General features: G+C 38.5%; 1 protein-coding gene across 11 annotated transcripts in view; it reads left to right on the forward strand.

Annotated features, from left to right (window-relative positions):
* ENPP2 (ectonucleotide pyrophosphatase/phosphodiesterase 2) overlaps positions 1-21,024 on the forward strand; it is a 101,194-nt gene that overhangs the window by 47,413 nt on the left and 32,757 nt on the right. For 7 of the 11 annotated variants that reach the window (XM_032468152.1, XM_032468154.1, XM_032468151.1 and 4 more), the window contains 6 exons: positions 335-454; positions 7,478-7,533; positions 12,060-12,125; positions 12,819-12,891; positions 17,553-17,708; positions 19,708-19,816. In XM_032468152.1, coding sequence (XP_032324043.1) covers positions 335-454; positions 7,478-7,533; positions 12,060-12,125; positions 12,819-12,891; positions 17,553-17,708; positions 19,708-19,816 — 580 coding nt within the window. The remainder of the gene's footprint in view (positions 1-334; positions 455-7,477; positions 7,534-12,059; positions 12,126-12,818; positions 12,892-17,552; positions 17,709-19,707; positions 19,817-21,024) is intronic. The other 4 variants (XM_032468156.1, XM_032468158.1, XM_006186476.2 and 1 more) reach the window with 1 other exon arrangement.

Here is a 21,024-nt window from a genome sequence, read left to right on the forward strand (position 1 = left end):
GAAGTAGAAGCTTCTTTGGAAGCACATCAGTCAATTTCAATCTAAACGTTAATTTATTGTAATAAAAATTATTGTCGTCTTGCTTAATTGCAACAGTTTAAAAAACCCAAATATTAAATTTCTTATAATCATGTTAAGTTTCTCAGATGGCTTATAATTTGTCCCTAGATAATATTCATGTTTGCACAGACAGACACATACAAAGGTTAAATATGTATATCTTATATAAATTTGGAAATTAAATATTTCTCTAAAACCTTCTATGATAAGAAACTTTATTATAGAACTATTGTGTATGGATTATTTTTAACAATAAATTTGCTTTTCTACAAAGGGGCTGTATCCAGAATCACACGGAATTGTTGGCAATTCAATGTATGATCCTGTATTTGATGCCACTTTCCATCTTCGAGGGCGAGAGAAATTTAATCATAGGTGGTGGGGAGGTCAACCGGTAAGTTTTGTATTTTTGTGTGTGTCTGTGCACTGGAACATTTCATCACCAAATTTTTTACCTGCGAAAAAGATGTGTTTAATTTCCTCATACTTGGCAATGTTTCTGTCTTCTGATACTGTGTATATATGTGTGTACATAGTATATGTATACAATATATACATAATATATGTGTGTACATAATATATGTGTGTATGTATGTGCATATATCTATGTGCATCTGTATTATGTGTGTATATTTATATATGTGTGTATGTGTGTATACATGTGCGTATACAATGTGTGTATATTCACATGTGTTTATGTGCCTATGTGTGTATATGCATGTATGTGTATGTGAGGTTATGAGTATAAAATTGTGAGATGACAAGTGTCTTCATTAGGGTAATAGTGGTGGAAATGGTGACAAAAGAGTGACTTTCAGAAACATTTTGAAGAAGGAATAGTCAGATCTTATAGATTTACTGAATTTGGGGGTACAGTGCAAAAGAAGTGAATGACATGACTGCTGCAAAATTTTGTCGCATCTGCCATATGAACTAGAGCAGCGACACTTGCTGAGGAAAGAAAGGCTCAGTGAAACTCACAAGGAATTTAGGAATTCTTTTGTTTAATCTTTTTTTAAAAAACATTTTAGAAGTTACATATAGTAAATGGAATCCTACCTTGATTCTGGACCAGCAAATTAATACTTTGAAAGAAGTCATCCTGTTTACTTCAGATCAAATAAATGGCTGGTCAGAAAGTAAAAAGGGATGTAGGTGGCTTTCTGCACAATATTTTTCCTGTGACTGTGGGTATGGTCAGGCATCTTGCTTTGGTCAGATGTGAGCAAAGCAGCAACCTAAAACCATGGCTGTAGAATGTGCCGAACTGAACGAAGTGCATGTGACCCTGGCTAGAAGGACCCAAAGCCCTGTAGGAACACATCCCAGTACACGCAGTTGATCAGAAATAGGTGGAGGAAGGGTGGCAAATGTTTCCATCGCATTTCAACTCTGATAGGGAGCTGTGGCTTCCTGGAGCACTGGTTAGGAAAGCGGGCTGGGAGATTTTTGTACAATCTGCCCTGGCAGGAAGAGTGGACAGTGTGTCTGCACACATCCACGTATCTACCTACCTGGAAATGTTTGCTGCAGTCTATGGGCAAAATGGAGAGTATAAAGGAAGAAAAAAAATGGTATTCCTCTTTGAGAAAAGATCATCTATGGTAAAAAAAAAAAATTCATACTGCATAACAAATTAGTATGCAAGGTTAAATATGGGCTTTTCATTAAAAAAGTAAACATTGGAAGACTTCTTGTATGTCTGAAGAAGTGTTTCTTTCTAGTAGAAGTTCTGATTCTGCTGTCTTTATTCAGGCTGGACTCCCAGAAATCTATGATGCCCTACGCTGTAAGCATAGCGAAATTTGTTTACAGGGTGGATTTCACAAACAAAGTTTATGATAGAGGAACATTTTAGGTGTAAATAAAATGATTGAAATTAGAGTTCTGTCAAGCTGTTGCTAGTTGGTCTTTTATATTAATTTTGTCATGGAAGCAAGCTTGCTTGAAGAGCCACAAAAGATATAGAGATAAATAGTAATTTTATCAAATTGGATCAACTTAAAGCAAGTGTTGACATTAGGCTCCCTCGGGGTTGGCATGACTCAGAAGATGAGTCCACATAGTCATTAACTTCTGCAGAAACAGAGCGGAGGGAATGCTGTTAACCTGCTCCATGAAGTGAAGTCTCTGTTTTCACTCTGTTTGCCTGTTTCCTCACTAACTCTCAAAGTTGACACATTTCACCAAGTTTAGTAATTTCCTAGTCCCGACCAAGATTTGCGGTAAAACTGATTTGTGTTTCTGGCTATCTTCTTGAACAAGAGGCCACCAAAAGAATTCCAAAGAGCACAGTAGATTTAAGTTAAAAACACGTTTTATTGAAATTTGGCATGTAGGAGGGATGTATGAACAAAAACTGTAAGAAACTATAAATCCTGTAGAAAAGATGAGTCAATAAATATTCCTTAAGCATTTACACCATCCTCTCAGAGGCTTGTATAGTTCACAGAAAATCACCAGTGGAAAAAATAATTGGGGTGGAGAAAATATTCATAAAAACCTTAGACAGGTTATTAAATTAAACTCAACTTATTTTTACTGGGTGATTAAACCATGAAAGACATTTGGCAAATAATATATGAGTCAGATCAAATGGTGAATAAGAGCCACTTTTATTCTAGTTTGAAATCTAATGTATGACATGAGGCATTGGTATAGTGTCCAACTGAAAATTTGAATCACATCATCAGACTTCCCAAAATAACTTCTATAATTTCATCTCATTTTAAAAAATCTGATATGACCACTGTAACAAAGTTAAGTCAGCTTTTAATTTGTTAACCATCAGAATGCACTAGTAAAAGTTGTCATTCACTGTATGACCCTACATTTCTCCTGCATATTATAATGGAATTCTTTTTTACATTGTTGTTTTGAAACTGTATTTACCTTTTTTTCTTATTACAAAAGTATGTTGCATACTCTTACTGGACTGCGTACGTGTATTTGTTTCTCTGAACAAAATCTCTCTGCTTTAATCCTACAATTTCTAACACTAAGATATCTCAGTGGGGAAATGCCCTGTTCAGGTTAAAGCTGGACTCAGAGAAGTGGAGAATGAATGAGACTCCAAGGGGCTTGCTAAGTGTTCATTTGAGAGACAAGTCCAACTTGAGAGGCAAGTCCTCTGAAGTCATAGTCTCTGGAGGAAGGCAGACACATTTTTTTTTTTAATTAATTTTTTTATTGAGTGAAAGAGTCTCTAAATTCTATAGTGCTTTACTATTTTCAAAAGTTTCACACACATGATTTCACATAATCCCGTAATAACCCCTTTCCTCCCCTCTTATATTGCCCCTCCCCCACTCCCTCTCCTCCCTGGCAACCGCTAGTTTGTTTTCTGAATCTGTGAGTCTGCTTCTTTTTTGTTTTATTCACTAGTTTGTTGTATTCTTGTTACTTCTCGAGTTGCTTGCCCTACGGTGGTTTTCAGCCAGGATGATGAGGTACTTAGGAGAGACTCTGCTCCCGTTTGCTACCAGACTCATTTCTCTTTCAAATTTCAGTTAAAGTATCCAGTCCCAAATAGCTTTCACTAAGCTCTATCAGCGCTGGCCAAGCTCAGGGACCCTCTTTTGCATTGTCGTATTATTTCTATCATAATCGTGACCATATCATTTCAAATTATTCACATATCTGCTTTAGTCTGTGGGCCCCATGAGGGTAGAGATTTGATATATTTATCTCCTTATATTCAGGACCTAACCTATAGCCTCACACGTTTAGGGGTCCCACTCACTATGTTTTGGATTGAACTGTTCTGTACCCCCATCTGCAGCACGTTTACCTGCACTTCTTCCTGCATTTCATCACTCACGTCCCTCTGGCCCTGACCACCTGGAAGCTCTGTGATTCTGCAGCCTCCCCCAACTCTCACATCTGTAGTTTGTTCTGACTCTTGAATCTCTTGATTGCTCTCCTCCCACTGATACTGAGGCCCCGCCCATTCCTCTGGCCTCCCAGAATTCTACTTATTCCATCTCTTTGCTTTAAAAAAATTTTTTTTATTGAAGTATAGTTGATTTACAATATTGTGTTAGTTTCAGATGTACATCAAAGTGATTCATTTGCACGTGTTATATATTCTTTTTTGGATTCTTTTCCATTATAGGTTCAAAATATTGAATATAGTTCCCTGTGCTATAAAGCAGGTCCTTGTTGTTTCTACTTCTGTGCTTTTGAATGCAAGAGTGTAATTTCCTTGCCAAGAACTGCGAGAAAGACTACAGTAGAAGTTCAGGGTTTTCAAAAGTGTTTTTTGCTTATTTTCTTTTTCAAAACGTCTCCCCTTCTCCCACAGCTGCACATAATACTGAATTTGAGAACGTGTTGGATCTCACATTTAAATCCTCCTGGTCCCAGAGGGAAAGTGTTTAAAAAAATTTAATGTTTTTTTTTTTAAATTCCTGATAACATATCAAGAAGGTATAATATTATTCCCATTTGTCCCCTTTTCAAAATGTGGTATCTAGGACATAGCTGTTGAAAACCCTGCCTCTAGATAAAGCAAAGCGATGGAAGAAATACTGGGATTAAAGGTGGGAAGGCTAAACTCAGTGTCTTCTCAGCTAATTTTTTTTAGCTGTGTTGTTTTACCTATCTCTGAGAAAATTTATATTGCATTCAGATTTAGAATGAGAAATTCATTTCTCTAAATTAACAAGGAACTAGTTTTATGATTTCTGCTTTACAGTCCTCTCTCTCCCCGCCTCCCCCGCCTCCTCGCCCCTTTCTCTCTCTCTCTCTCTCTGTCTGTCTCTCTGTCTCTCTCTCTTCCCTTCCTGACAGCCTGAGAGACTCTTTTTCATTTTTGTTCTTTTGGACCAACATTTTAGTGCCTTTTTTTTTTTTTCTCTGTAATTACTAGATTTAACTCCAGGGTTCTGAAATATAATAATATATGTATAACTTGCAAAGGAACTTTTATAGCTGCTTCTGATCTGATTTAACTTAAGAAACTTTCTTTATGCTTCAGTCTTGTACCACTTGCCAAATCTTGATGGCCCAGCTTCCTTACTGCTAGGATCCTTTTCTTTGAGATTTTAAAATGTCTTTTAATTTCAAGTATTCTCTCTTATCTGTTCATTTTTCGCACTTTTCTGACTGAACTCCCAATTTTCTTTTAGAAAATATGGCTAACATGACTTTTATCAAGAAGCAGGGAGAATTTTTTTGCTTCTTTTTTGAAAGAAATAGAGAATTTTTTTAACCTTTAATTCATCTTTACAGTTCACATTGCTTTTTCTAATTGGCTGATTTTTTTTTCTAATTCCCACGATGTTAATGGTCACTGTAAAAATTTTGGGAAGTACAGAAAAGTGTAAAGAACCAACAATCCTGATTTTGCCACTGAGATAATTTTAGCGCACTTAGCATCTGTCATCTCTCCCAGTGGTCTTTCCTTATAGAACCGCAGACTACTTCCGGTGACCTTTTCCCCTGAGTATTAGTAAGCTAAAAGTTACTCACAGGGCTTCCTGTAGCCCAGATAATGCCAACATCAGCATGTATCCCACCATATAACTTTTGAAAGTGTAGGGTCATCATTTGACAAAATTATATATTTTAAAATTTTCATTAGAAAACCCCAGATTGATCTTACATTTCAATCTGCCAAATATTGCCTAGTACAACTTCCTTGGAAATATCAAGGCACTAGATTTTCTAGGCAGTTGTTTGGCTATGCATACACTATGTTTGTGTCTCTGAAATTAAAATAAGTATGAAAGTAGATCGCTCAGTATAAGAAGCTGATCTCTCTGGTATCTGAGGTGGTTTTGAGGCACCTGCAGGATGTCCAGCACTCAGAGTCCATCTTCTTTGTAGTGGAGGTGCTGACACAAGAATGAATGAAACTCCAGGACCCATTTTTAATCCTTGTTGGCCAGGGGCTACCCGGGAATGCTGGAGTTTGTCTGTAAAGCAGAAGGATACTTTGGACCGAATCCCAGAAGGGTGCTCAGAGCTATCTGAGATCCTGACCTCTCTGGTCCATCCCAGTGGGACAAGGACTCCACTTCTTTCATGTTGATGACGCCCACTAGCAGCTCAGACCTCCAAGGATCTGAGAGGATGCCCTGTGCTCTCCAGCCCCATCCCTCACTTGCTAGCAGCAGCAGCTGTCATTTTGCAGCTGGAGATTTTCAGTCTTCCTGAGGGACCTGGAGATCCTTGCAGAATTCTCCCAGGTCAGGTGTTCCAGACTTTTCTGAAGTCATGGCCAAGCTCCTGGATGCCCCACATCTCCAAATTGCCCCTTTCCTCAAAAAGCAAGGGTTTTTTTGGAGTAAGTAAAACACTGTCAAAATCTGGAGGCAATCAAACCAGAAAAGAGGTTGGTTACAAATCCTAGACCATTTTTGCTTTGGTCTTATAAAAAAAACTAGTTATGCTTCTTTTTACTGTTTGCCACCTAAACTTAAGGGGTTTCTTCTCACAGACTTCTGTTCAATGGGACACTGGCCATCCTAAGCTATTTTTAATGTTCCTAGAATAACTGGATTACATTTATTTCCATTATTGCATAAAAATTAAGATGAAAATTGATCTAGTGTTTACCAAATGCTAAGACACTGTTTTAAGGATTTTATATGTATTAACTCATTAAAGCTTAGACTAGTCCTATACACTAGATAATATTATCTACATTTTAAAGGAAGCTGATGCACAGAGAGCTTAAATAACTTGCTGGAGAACCACGTGCCTGGAAAGTGACAGAGGCAAAGCTTAAACTCCAGCTAGCTGGTCAAAGAGCTCAGGTTCTTAAGTGCTGTATCTTCTGCCTCCCAACAGCTGAGCTGGAAAGAATATTTTAAAAGCCTTAATGACATACTTGGTTCACCAAACTTATCCCAGGAACTTACTCCTAAAATTTCATTTACTAAAAGACTAAGTAAAAAATGCAAGGGGAAATCCAGAATAAAAACTGCCTCCTCCTCAACCCCCATTACATCCACCTTGTTTAAAACAAAACAAGACCAAGTTGGCATCTGTATGCTAAGCTGGGGTTCTCCTCTGTGGGTTTTAATAGTCAAGGGAAGATATGATCACTTGGCATCTTTTGATTAGCAGAATTCTGCCATATAAGTGAGATGTTCAGAAAAATGACCAGAAAAGACAGGTACCAAAGATACTTTTGAGATGAAATGAGTTAAAAAAAAATGCACACACACACAAAATGCCACTGGAATCACAGCAAAGCTTGAAAGCTTCTGCAGAGAATGTATTGAATAACGCTTATGGAAAGAATAATTCTGACTTCCAGATGTGAAAAAAAAAAAGATTGCAAATATTGGGAAATTTATGGTGGGGTATTGGTCGTATAAGATACCTGAGCTATAATATATTTTAAAGCCATTTCTTCTTTGACCAAAACTCAGAACATGTTATAAGCCTCTTATATTTTCCTCATTAGCTATGGATTACAGCGACCAAGCAAGGGGTGAACGCTGGGACATTCTTCTGGTCTGTGTAAGTTACCTTTATTTTGTCAATGTTTGTAAAATTACAATTATGATTCAATTTATGAAACATTCATTCAGTCTGATTTCCTTTCAGTTAAATGTTAACATACTCCAACTTATGGATATTTTCTGATTCAAAATAACCTTCCAGGCTTTTTTTTTTGAAGAGATCCTCTCTCTGTCTCTCCTTCCATCTCCACCTTCTTTTCCTCTTCCCTCTTTTTTCCCATCTTTTCTTAATAGAATGTAAGGAAGAACTTCTCTTCTACTTCTAGTCATCAGGAAGCTTCAGGATTTCCCTAATAAGAAAAAAGGAACTACTCTTCCCCACAGAAGTGATGGGGAGATTTGTAGTTAATGTTCAGAAAAAAGTCTTAAGATGAAACTTACCTAATAAAAGTGTCAACATGATTATTTTTTGAGGCTCCTTAGTAAGAAAAGGAATCTGTTTCAAATTTCATGGGGATTTTATTCCCACTGAGATGTTCTTTCCATCTTTTTTTTTTAAACCACCTAAAGCTGTTTTCGTATTTGCCTCTTATGCCTTAACAAAAATCTGACTATTCTATAATAGTAGTGTGCTGAGAGCAATCACAGGTTCACATTAATCCAGAATGGTACTGCCTATATTCTCCAAATTCAGAAATAAAGCAGCTTTTTCAAATTTGAAGAGCTAAATTGAAATTGGTTTCAGTGATTTGAAGCTGACAGAGTGTCCCTTAAAAGTCTCCACCTACCAACCCCTCACTTTTTTAAGAGAGATTTTTCTCAGTTGAGAAATAAGTGTAAGTTCAAAATGACAGGTTGATTTACCAGTTTAATCTTATGCATTACATTTTTTAACCCTTGACTGTCCTTGATGCTTATAGAAGTGATTTCTTCTGTTCCACAACATATTTGCCTGGCAAAATGGAGAGGTGCCAACAGCATAATTAATACTTAGTCCCCACCTTCACTGCCCCCCCCAAACTGCTGTAGAGCTTCATTGAAAAGGCTTAGTGTTCTGGTTTTGAATGGCAATTTTCTCCACCCAGTTCAAACCTTCTAAGAAGGTGGCTTTTGTGTGCTCCAAAGATGTCTGCAGTTTTTGCTTTGCTTCTCAGACAATTATTCTTTTATCTCTATGTCCAGGAAGTGACTTGGATTTTTTAATTTTCTTTCTTTATAAAAAAGTCTTTCTTAGAATTAAAAGAACACACAACATGGTCATGACTCCAGCTATTTAGTGGAATATCTGCCAAGGAAATCCACACATAGTACATTATGAAAATTTTTAAATTTAAAACCAGATTCAAACCATAGACTTAGACTTTGAAGGTCATCTTTTCCACCTGGTTCTGTACTGCAACCTAGCATTAGTCTTTCATTTTGAAATCATCCTCGGCTGATGCTCCATTGCATTCTTTTATGTCAATTCATGGTCAAAGGCAGTAATTCTCCCGAAATATGGGTATCTAGATTGAGTCTAATCCCAGCTCTGTCACTTACTGGACTGCTGGCCTTAGACAGGTGATTTAATCTCTCAATAAACCAATATCCTCATCCTTAAATAGGATTGATCACGTCTGCACGATGTGTGTGAAGGGCGGTGTGAAGATACAATGAGTTAACTTATTTAAAGTGCTTAGTAGGGTAATTAGTACATAGAGAACAACCAGCAAATGGTATTTGTTTTCTTACTCACGTTATCTCTTTCAACAATGACCAGACAATGGCTATGTCTGTCCTATGGTAATTGTTCCCCTTTACCACTCAAGGCCTCATCTAGTCATCTTCCATTTTTCTTACTTTTTTTTTCTTTTTCTGACCATATCTAATGTACTTGATCTCATAACAAATTCTTTATCAATCAAAGATGGTAAAGACGACAGCAAGAACCCCATTTCCCTTTCTGTTAAGAATACAGTCTTCCTTTGTCAGATCTGTTTACGCATGGTCTCTGTCAAGTATTTTAAACACTGATAGCTGAGGACCATGTCTCTTTTGGTCTGTGAGGTTATTTCATAAAGATAATCTAGAACTCCTAGGGAACTTAGAGGCCACTGCGTCCAACCCCTCATGTTTGAGATCAGAATGCCAAGGCTTAGAGACGTGAAATGTCATACCCAAGGTCACACTTACAGTGGCTACTCAGACCTCCACAGTTTTCATCTCATGCTCTTACCGCTCACATGCACTCAGCCCCTGCCCAGAAAACGATAATCACCTGCTTATCTTTACAAGCAGAGAATGGTGACTTCTCCTTACTAGGTTCTTTTTTTTTTTTTCTTTTGGTAGGAATATCTTGTATCTTTATTTATATTCACACAAATGCCTTGAACATAATATGCTTTTAACAAATATTTCATGAATGAATGTGTAATTTCTGTGGACCTGTGAATCCAGTACATAATGATAAAAGCTAGCATTTTTCTATGTGCCTGGCACTATTCTAAGTGCTTTACATGTGTTCTCTCTTTTAATCCTCACAGCAATCTTATAAGATAGGTACTATTATTATCCTCATCTTATAGAGACACTGAAAGGTTAAATAATTTGCCTGATCTCATCACTAACACAAACCCAGGCATTCTGGCCTCAGAGTTGATGCCTTTTTCCCCTGCTCTCTACTGTTCAAGTACCCCATCCAAAGAAGGCATTAAAGGGTAACCACTCTGAGCTTGACTGCAAATTGTATTAGTTTGTATTTTTCCATTAGCACCAAGTGACTCCATCAGAATCCATTTTTTGTGACTTAACACCAATTTCATAAAATAAAGCAGCTTGTAGAGAGGTAGTGAAGTAAGGGAAAATGAAAAGGCTACGACATTCACTTTTTTTAAGTTAGGAAAGAATTCAAAGTATGTAATTATTTTGTTCAGATGCAGGGGATTTCTAAGGCTGAAGAATTAAATACCTCAGGCGATTAACCTGGCTTTGTTATGCCTACTTTTAATTCAATTATAGGATATAATAAACAGGGCTGCATTTATTCAATAGCATTGGAATTTGTTTAAATTAGGACTCATTTTATGGTAAACATGAGTTTTCTGGGCTGGTAGGATAGTTCTAGACAGAGAGGGGGCCAGAGGGAAGAATGACAAATCCCCCATCTGTCAGAGAAGGGGGAGTTAATGGCGGTGGGCGGTGAGGTGCAAATGGGGGAGGCTGCTTGCTCAGAGTCCTCGCCAACTCTCGCCATCTCCCATGGCTTTGAAGGTTTGTCTTTTTCCTAGCTCTCTCATGCACATGCCTACCAAAAGTAAAAGTTTAAGTGGCTCACCCAATATTCCACGATAAATTTTTGATAGTTTATTATTTTAGGTTCCCAGCAAAAGTGAACGGTGGATACAGAGATTTTCCTTATGCCTCCTGCCCCCACACATGGCCAGCCTCCCCCAATATCAACATTCCCCCACCAGAGTGGTACATTTGTTACAAATGATGAATCTCCATTAACACATCATTATCACCCAGAGACCATAGTTTACATTAGGGTTCACTCTTGGCCACAATAATTTTTACTATCCACAGTTAAGCTTGGGCTTCAGTTTAAAATTCATCATAAACATGCTTTATGCCTAGTCTTGGATGGGGAAGCAGAAAGTATGTTGTACTCCTTGTTAAGAAAGAATAAGCAACTTTTCCCACAAATGAAGATCTCACTCAGCTTGTGAGCATCTTAATGTAACTCAGCCCATGATACAGAGCTAGCTGAGAGCTCCTGAAGTGAGTGCCAGATTTAGGGTAATTATATTTCAACAGAGGAATGAGCCTTAAACACAAAAGTCATTGTGGATGAAGATTATACCCTTTTTGTCAGTCTCATAATTATATGTGCCTATTCTTGATAGATTTTTATAGAGCTGGAAGAGAATTTCAAGAATACTGTTCCTAACCCCTTATTTTATAGAGGAGATACTTAAAAGTTCCAGATTAAATAATGTTTCTAAAGTCATATAGCTATGTAGAGATAGAGTGATGACTAATTATGATCATTAATAAATGTAAGGTGTTTTTTTTTTTTTGGCATTTATTCTGTGCTAGGCATTGTACACGCCCTTGGCCTATGTTGTCTCATTTCACCCTTACAACCAAGCTGTGTGGTGTGCTTTGCTAGTTATCTTTATTTTACTGATGAGTAAACTGAGGCTGAGAGAGGCCACATTACCAACAAGAGCCAGGCTGGGGACGTTAAGTCCTGATCCCTTGGCGGCCACAGCTAATGGCTTTACCCACTAAGTGGCGATGACTCTGAATCCAGGGTCCTTTCTGTAGCAGAGCCTGTGATCAGCAAGGAAGAGTCTTCATTTGACTGTGAATCAGAGTTTCCAGTCTTGTCTTCGGTGGCAGAGGCTGAGCAATGTGACGCGTTGCAGATAGACATGGATGTTTAAACGCTAATTGGAAAGGGGAAATTTTACTCCAACAAAGTGAAAACAGATGGTGGTAAATAGAGAGCCCTTGGCCAGAGTGCAAGAGCAAGAGCTCATCAGGCTGCAGTTGGTGGAAAATGCAACCTAACCTCATGCTTTGCTTGTGGCTGCCCTACAGGGTCATCCCTCACGAGCGGAGGATATTAACCATCCTGCAGTGGCTCACCCTGCCAGACAACGAAAGGTATTTGTCTCCCCTCCCTGACCCTCCGTCTTCTTTTTCCAGTGCATTTCCATCTTCGGTTGGAATTGGGTGAATAACTGGCTAGACTGGGCGTTGGAAGCACAGCCAAGGTTTGGTATTATTAAAAGTTTTGTGGTTCTTAGCCTTAAGCTTGCTTCCCTAAGAAGGACTTAGGTTACAATGGACGTAGGTTATTGGGGACCATTTAATTACGTGGATTACTCCAGCTATTAATCCTGGCCACCACAGCAGAGCTTGAGGGAGTTCCCGGCTTTGATAAACAAACCAGCAGCATCTCAAGGACTGGGGAAGCATGAAGACTGACTTTTCACTTTAATGGAGTCCTTCTTTCAAGCTGTAGATTGCTTGGCCCCTGTGAATTATTACGGGGCTTTGTTATCTTGAGGATCAAAGGCCTGAGTTTGCATTCAGATTTCCCTGGTGACTTTTTATTCCTGAAGGTAGTAATCAGGCCATCACCACACTGAGGGTGGTGGAGGGGGTGGTGGGTGTGGAAGCAAGAGAAAAAAAAAAAAAAAAAAGAAAGAGACGTTTTTCATGGTAAAATGGACAGTGGTTGGGCATTTAATTTACTTGATTACTTGAGAGGATTTTTTTTTAATGTGTAAGGATAATTGATATTCTTTGTCATGTGTGGTTTGTGGAATTCTGAACCTTCCAATTTTCCCGTAGGCCTTCAGTCTATGCCTTCTATTCCGAACAACCTGATTTCTCTGGACACAAATATGGCCCTTTTGGCCCTGAGGTTAGTAGCTTATCTTCTGCCTGGTAGAGCTTGTGGCCCTGGGCTACCTAATCTACTGACCTTATTTCAGGATTTGTACAAAGTCTTTTGGGCTGTTTGTATCTGCAAGGTAGATGCATAGTCAAAGAACTACAGGAGTAAAATCATTTTAAAACATCTCAAACATACCTGTTTTTCTTACAGGAACTTTGGTTCAGATTGATTTGATTTCAAACGTATCCTAAACTTGATGTTCATAGGAGGGGATATATTCCAGTCCTGCAGGCATCAGTCAAAAGGTGAAGGGTTGATATTTGCCGTCACTGGGATAGGAGTGGAAAAGAATCTGGAGATAAACCTGCAATACAAAACATTGCCACCGAATTTCAGCTCCCTTAAAATGATTATGCAGTTCGGAGAGGGTCGGTCAGCCAAGTAGCTCTGATTCCCTCAGCAGGTACGGGCTACCTGGCAAATTTGAGAGCATTGGACTCTTCTTTATTTGATTAATCTTGACATAGGTGGATACCTGTGGGAGCATCATTGCCATCAAGAATATGAACATGTCCATCACCCCCCAAAATGAAACACATTCTTTCCTAAAAATTTAATTGTTTTATTATTTTTTTAAAAAATTGGGGGAGGGGGAAGTAATTAGGTTTATTTATTTATTTTAATACAAGTCCTGGGGACTTGAATCCATGACCTTGTGCATGCTAAGCATGAACTCTTGCCACTGAGCCATGCCCTCCCCGCTGTGAAACAAATTCTTAACTGAGAGAAATACACTGTTGAACGAATCTGTTAAGCAGAACAGCTTGACACCCTTTTGTCAAGCACTCAGGCATCTTAGCAGAGGACAGTCCATTTGTAAGTTAGTATCCCAGTGTAACTTCAAATTCAGGAGGTACGAAAGGGACTCTCGGTGTTTTACTGTGTTCCTCTGTTATCAAGAGGTGGGAATCTCCCCAGTGTTTCAGCCTAGGTCATTTTAAAATATGTTGGGATTTGCAAACCTAAATCTTAATATTTTAAATGTTTTCCACCTCTTTTCCTTACTAGAGTGGTGAGGTTTACATCAACATAATAAAATTTGATTTTCGATGAGAAAGTATTTCATAAACTCTGATGATAGAAGGAACGACCTCCTATTCTCTGATAGCCTATGGCTAGAATTAAGTTTACTATGTTCAGCATAAAGATGACTAAGGAAATACAGATATATGTGTCTTGGTTTAAGTATTTTTGATCAAAATGCAGCATATCTAAACAAAGGCAGTCAATACTAAGGAGCCATAAATATTTCTGAAGGCTTTAACATCAATTCAGTGGCGATTTTTTTTTTAAGCACTGGAAACTAATGGCTATGTGAAACCATTCTTAGTTTGGCCTTAAATCACTGAAGTCATGTAAGTCTAATGCTCTTTTTCCTAGTCCTTTGATGTTTAACCACTGGTGCATGATTATGAAACACAAATGATAAAACGAGATAAGCATCCACATACATTAAACACAGATCTTATTCTTGCCAGAATGACCATGGCTGTTTTATCTTTAGGATGATTTTCATTGAGATTAATCTAAAGGGAACAAAAGGAATCACATTTTATTAGGATGTTAAAAAACAAAAAACAAACCAAACACCAAACCCTAAGCAGTTCCACGTGCCCTATTTAAAGGTTCAATTTTGCTTGGATGACAATATCCCCCAAAAGACCCTGTGGCATAGGCAACCAGAGATTGGTAGAGCCATTTTTCTTTTAAAAGCAAGAGGCTGGTACTTAAAAGAGGTGAGGGGCTACTCCACTTGCTTGGCTGGTAAGTGAACTTGGACATAGGACTTCCGACTTCCAGACCAGGGAACCATTTAACTCTCCTTCAGTCTAGGAGATAAGCAAAGTAGTCCATTAATAAACTATGTTCCAGCCCTATGGAACATGTTCTTTATGCCAAACATTGGTTTTTTAACAATACAGGTGAGGTATAATTCTTAGAATTCTCATTTCCTTAAAAGTTATATGGCTTAGCAATGAATGTTCTTCATCCATGAACATCTCTGGATTTCTAGTATGTGTAGTTCTGTTATAATTACTTACTTTGAAAGTGTGTGTATGTGTGTTTTAATCAAGAAATAAACAAAAAGTTTTTTTTTTAAGTATCAAGCAGTGATAAATGAAGCATAAGATGCTTTAATTTGCTGTAATGATTTTTCTACGCTCAGGATTCTCATGCATTTACAAACAGATTTTTTTTTCCTGAGTATTTTTGAATTAAGAGTTGGAAGTATTCATGCTATGTTCCTTTTCATATTAATGCTTCTTGTAACTAGGATATTCTTATATCTATGGGGTAAAACGCTAGTGATGAGGTATCTTGGAAAGTATTTTCAGTTATGATAACCTGAGAACTTGGTCATTTTCTTCTGATAAGGCAAGGAGTATTTTCAGATGTCAACTATTTCTCATTTGACAAGAATCTTATTTTTTACTGAAAGAAAAACAAAAGAGTTTATACTTTTAAAACATGAAACCAAAGCCAACAAAACTTCTCTTCCATGGTAGACTAATTGGTTTATCTGCCTGTATGTCTCTCATTTATTATGCATGTAAAGATTATACTTTCTGCAGTATTATTTTTACAATCAGTAACATGTTATCTTTTACATCTAATGAGAAAATACCTTGCATTTGAGATGTAATTGAAATGATTCGATCTAGCAAAATGTTGTGTGCTACAACACGGTTGAAGTTTGTGCTTTATTCACTTGAGTATACTTTTTTCAGGACAATTCACAAAGGCTATTAAATGAGATGACCAGAGATTGAGCTAATAGCGCCAAGAGATGGTGTGTTGCTCCTGGTTTCATAGTGTAATGGTGAATGTTCAGAAATATGCTTGCTTTTGGTTATTGGCGCAACCTTTTTCTCTTTGACCTTCTGTGCTTTCTCTGTGACCCTTGGTTCGGCTGCTCTTCGAGGCCTAGAGGCAGAGCTTTGGCTGGCTAGTTACTACTCCAGATGGCAAAGTATCCTTCTGAAAAGCAGGGAAATTTGCCCCTCTCCTTCCCATCCTTTTAATAACCTCAGGCTAAATCTTCTAAAGTCAAGACTAAAGTATGGCTGGTCAGTGAAAACTTAGCTTTCGTCTACCTCTAACATTCGAAGAAGGAAATATATGCCATATAATCACTGGATGAAAACTCATTTTGACTAAATCCTGTTTCTCCCGCTGCTCCTCTAACCTGCTGCAATCGAAAGGGCTCGCCTTTGGAGTCTTCGGAATGTTGAGGTCTCTTGCAAATGGCCGAGTGTCTGACGGGCAGACTTGAGCGCTAGCTGAATGTACTTGGTGACCATGAAATGGTAAACCCTCTTTTTCCTTTTTCCTCTCTTCTCATGGAGAATTGGCTAAAACTAGAAGCACTTAAAAAAAAAAAAAAAAAAAACCCAAAACAACCCAGAGTCTGTGGGGCTGTGTCTTTTAACTGCTCTGCCAAAGAGAGAGGACGAGACAGCAGTGGAAGGGCCTTTGTAGTCGCTTGCTCTGGAAACAGTGACATCGCATGGCAGATGGCCTCCTTTTTGGACCCACTAACATTGTTTCTCCTCCTGCCCCTTCTTGCATCTGAATGATCCTCTGGACAGTCCTACCAAGAGAAGCCAGCTAGGTAGCCAGCAGGGCTTGCTGCTTTAATTCACCTTTGCACCATCAGCAAATCAGGGGCCTGTTTTTCTCCAGCATTTGGAAGTCCCACTAGGGTATCTTCCTTACTCAGTGTATGTGTCAGCTCTTACTGCTCTTTGATTTTCAAAACAAGATGCATAGTGTTGCCACTCCCCACAGCCTGATCTCCCAAAGGGGTTTCTAACAGAAAGAGCAGAAGTAGACTCTTCCTTGGCGTGATATACACACCAAGATGAAGAGATCTTGATGATTTTTTTTTACATTTTTTACCTAATTTTACAAGAGGATTTTTTAAAAGACAGTTCTGTTTATGGTTACCTCTTGACTTAGAGTTCCTCTGTACCAGAAGCCTAAATTGCCAATGAGATGTTCTCTCTCCTGATTTGTGGAAGCACATTCATGACCAAGGAGGATTGCTTGGTATTTTTATGTTTCATTCCATCCTTGGCATTAAAATTTTTTTCCTGATCCTTTCCATTGAAGGTGACAGTTGTTTTGATATATTTCGTGGTATGAACAGATACCTATCAGAATCTGAATTGGAACGACCTGTATGAATCCCTTTGCACCTTGAAATGACCAAGCGATGAATATTCTACTTAGTTTTCAGCTAGCACTTTATAAATGGAGAGCTTTTCACAAGCAATGACCTGCCTCTCCATAACACAGGAGTTGTGTCATGCAGAACTCTGTGTCACCTTCAGATGTATCCACAAGTAGGCTCCCCAGTCAAAAGAGACCCACATAACTAGATTCTCTTAAATTATATTCTTGTTCTCAGTGGAGAAGCTGTGCCAGCAGCATCAAGATCCATTCAGGCGGCTTTTCTCAGTAGAGTTCCCCCAATCATCCCTCATACCAACTTTTTCTCACTTACGGAGTCTGAGCTTTTTTTAACTAAGACCCCACTGACCCCAGAAAGCAAAGTGTGGGCTTTATCATCTGACCCAGAGGGACAGACGGCTTCTGAGCCCAGACATCTCTATCCGCCAGTACAGGAGAGTAGTTATGGCTCACCTTTTACTCCGGCTAAGAGACCTAAGAGGAAGGTTACCCCTAAGAGGAGACAGGAAAGACCAGTTACTCCTCCAAAGAAAAGAAGAAGAAAATTACATAAGATGGATCATTATGCTGCGGAAACTCGTCAGGACAAAGTAAGTTGATCTATTGTTCCAAAGCTTTGTGGTGGGCAGGTCTGAGTTGAAGGTTTCCTTCAGTGCCTTGATCTGAAAATCAGCTAAACAAGTTTCAGGAAAAATCTGGTACATCATCCTTGGCTTTAAGTCCAGAAAATCTGGTACTTCAGACATTAACCCTGATGTGAAGACTTCTTGAACTTTCAGCCAGGAAAAAAGAGCCTTCTACTTTCTTTAGAGTCAGTTGCCCTAAAACTAGTGTGAACATTTAGGTTTGAACTAATGCTAAGAAGGCTATTGGTTTTGCTTGCACTTCTCCATAGAATTTGTCAGAGTGCTTTGTAGCCTTGGTTCTTAAGAACAACCCAGTGAGGTAGTCAGGGAAATCCTCAAAAAACAGTGTAGGTTAAAACTCAGTAGAATATCGGATTCGATTATTGGTCAATACCTTCAAGTTCAGAGGAGGTCTTGGGTAGTAGACAAAGGAATAGCTGAGACAGAAGGAGAGAGGAAACAATGGGTAGACAGAAGTGGATGTGTTTTCTTATTGAGGTAAGAGCCATGTCTGCTCTTTTCTTTACATCCAGAATAGCTTATAGGTTGTTACTTTTCTTGAAACCTTCAGATACCTCTGAGGTGCTATCTTCTTTATGATTGTTTGGACTAATCACTAAGAAGTAGGTTCTGGATTTTAATCTGAGTCGTCTTGTTGAATAAAATAAAATAATTTGTTGCCAAGGTTGACATATGTTGTGCATTTGGTATTTCTTCGTGTAGGTGAAGGTCTTAGAGGAGAGCATGATTTACTCAGAAGCAAATCCCGCCTAGGCCAGCATCTCTTAGTCTTTTCAGAGTTTGCCGCACGTATCATTCTGAAACTTTCACTTGTGACTTACTCCTTGGAACAGAATTTGAAATACTGACTCCTGTCATGAAGAAAACAAGTTTACACCTGATTTTACTGATGACATGATATGAGGAAAGATCTTGAGTCATCTGAGAAGATGCTGAAGGAAGATAATACTATGTGTCTGAGTGAAAAAAGATGTGCAAATCCCTTCTGTTCTTATCTCTGTCACCTGGAGTGGATGTGATTGTAGCTTAGTAGTCAGATTCAGCTGAAGTACTGTTAAGTGTTTATCTGATGTATGTTTCTTGAAAATCTTTCCATTACACAGAGATGAGAATGAAAGGCGTGCCTCTAGTATGTGGGAACATTTATACTGTTAGAAACTTCCGTTTGCAGCAAGAACATGGGATGGATTATGATTCTTATGCTTTGGAAATGTGCTTCAGAGAACTGAGTTTTCATTTTTTGTTAGGCTAAATAAGAAATCTTCTAGAACAAGCTCAACAATTCACTTCTGTTTAAGTTTGGATTCTTGGAGATTTTTATTGTACTCAAAATCAGCTTGAAAGGGGCTAACTTGAGAAGTAGTAGCCTATTTCTTAGAAGGGGTCCTTCTATTAAGAATCTATGTTGTCATAAATTAACAGTTAAGGTTTTTGGAACGTTAGATGGATCTCATTGTATTAATGATGTTCTAATTTGGCATCCAGTGGAAGGTTACCATTTAACCTCAGAACTACTTTGATTCTCTTGGCCTCCATCTTCTTGCCATGGTTCAAAGTCTAGGTGATTCACATGGGGAAAAAGAGGCTTAAACTATCCATCTAATTTTCTGATCACTTTCAAAATTCTTGGATTTAAAGAACATCGTTACATTTTAGAAAGGCCATTTTATCTCTTTAAAAAAAAGAGTTGCCCTTAATATTTTGACTTTTTAATTAAAGAATCTTGAAAGGGATTGGATGAGGAGAAGTTTTATGTTCCTGAAAGAACACAAATAAAAGTGCTTAGACCAGATTTCCATTAAGAATGGCAGGAAATCTCCCTAGACAAAGCTCTGCCTCTGGGCCTGAAGTTTTCTTTCCAGAAGGTTCTAGGGGTAGAAGATCTATGAGATACTGAAAGGGGAAAAAAAACCTTCAGAGACTAATTTGCTCCTTTTTCCAGATGACAAATCCTCTGAGGGAAATTGACAAAACAGTGGGGCAATTAATGGATGGACTGAAACAACTAAAGCTGCATCGCTGTGTGAATGTCATCTTTGTTGGAGACCATGGTAAAGCTGTGTTTCTTCTTTGCTAATATGGTAGATGGATAAATGTTTCTGATGGTCTTGGGGCAACCTTTGCCTTCAGAATCCCAGGTTGTATTCTTCACCCTCTTCCCCTCTTCTTCAGGATGGGGAAAGAAATCGAGCCACAACTTAAAACCAACAGACGACCTGAGATGACCCTGTGTTCATTTTGATCAAAACCAGGGACTTCCTGTATCTTTCTGTTCTTTGCAGGAAAAGCCTTTCTACAAAAATCTGTCTCCTATTAAAGAGTTGCAGACAATTCACTTGTGATATTAAGAGCTTGCTCTGTGAATGTGACATATGCCCACTAGCCACATCCCCCAAAGGAACCCACAGAGTTCATGTGGCTAAAAATTAAATCTAAACATGATAAAGGGGCAGAGACATAGGATTCTTGTCAAAGAAGTGTCATATAAGTAAAATGATTTCCATGCATTCACTGAGTGAATTCAAGACCCAAACCAGAGGACTCTGCTTGGGTAGAGAAGACTGTTAAAGAGAGGAAGAAGCTCTTTAGGAAGCAGTTCTTCTAAATCACTGTATAACGTAGAAACATTCATGGACCAAGAGCATCAGAAACATTATATGTTTATAGAGCTGAAGGGGGACCATCAGAGAGCATTCTTATTTCACAAGTGTGCAGCCTAAGTTCCGGAGAGTGCCTCCTGCATTCCAGAACTAGCAAATTGCAATTGTGACCCTGGACTATGGGGCTTCTCCCTTCTAGGAGAGGATTTGGAAGAAGAAAATTGACTCATTGATAGTTCTGTTAAGAAGGGCAGATAAATCTCCCTAATCAAAACTCTGCTCTGGGCCTGAAGTTTTCTTTACAGAATGTTCTAGAAAATCTATGAGAAATTAAAAAAAAAAAAAAAAAGCCCTGGGACTAACTTGCTCTTTTGCAGGGAATAAATCCCTGTGACCATCTGCAAAATCATGCTCCATGAGTTTGATCTGGTGGAGACCTGCAGATAGGACAGAGAATTTGGAGCATGTGACACAGCTAATTCAATTTAAGTTGCCCAGAGGTGTCAAGAACATTTGGTCACATGGTGGAGCCAGATGTCTAAGAAGTAGATGGGTCCCAATGAGTCACATGCTGGAGCACTGTAAAAGCCATGGCTGAATTAAAACCTTGTCATGCCAGTGTGCAGACTTCTGGGATGAATAGATTGCATAGCATCTCT

The sequence above is a fragment of the Camelus ferus genome, chromosome 25, assembly GCF_009834535.1.
Source record: "Camelus ferus isolate YT-003-E chromosome 25, BCGSAC_Cfer_1.0, whole genome shotgun sequence".
NCBI lineage: Eukaryota > Metazoa > Chordata > Mammalia > Artiodactyla > Camelidae > Camelus > Camelus ferus.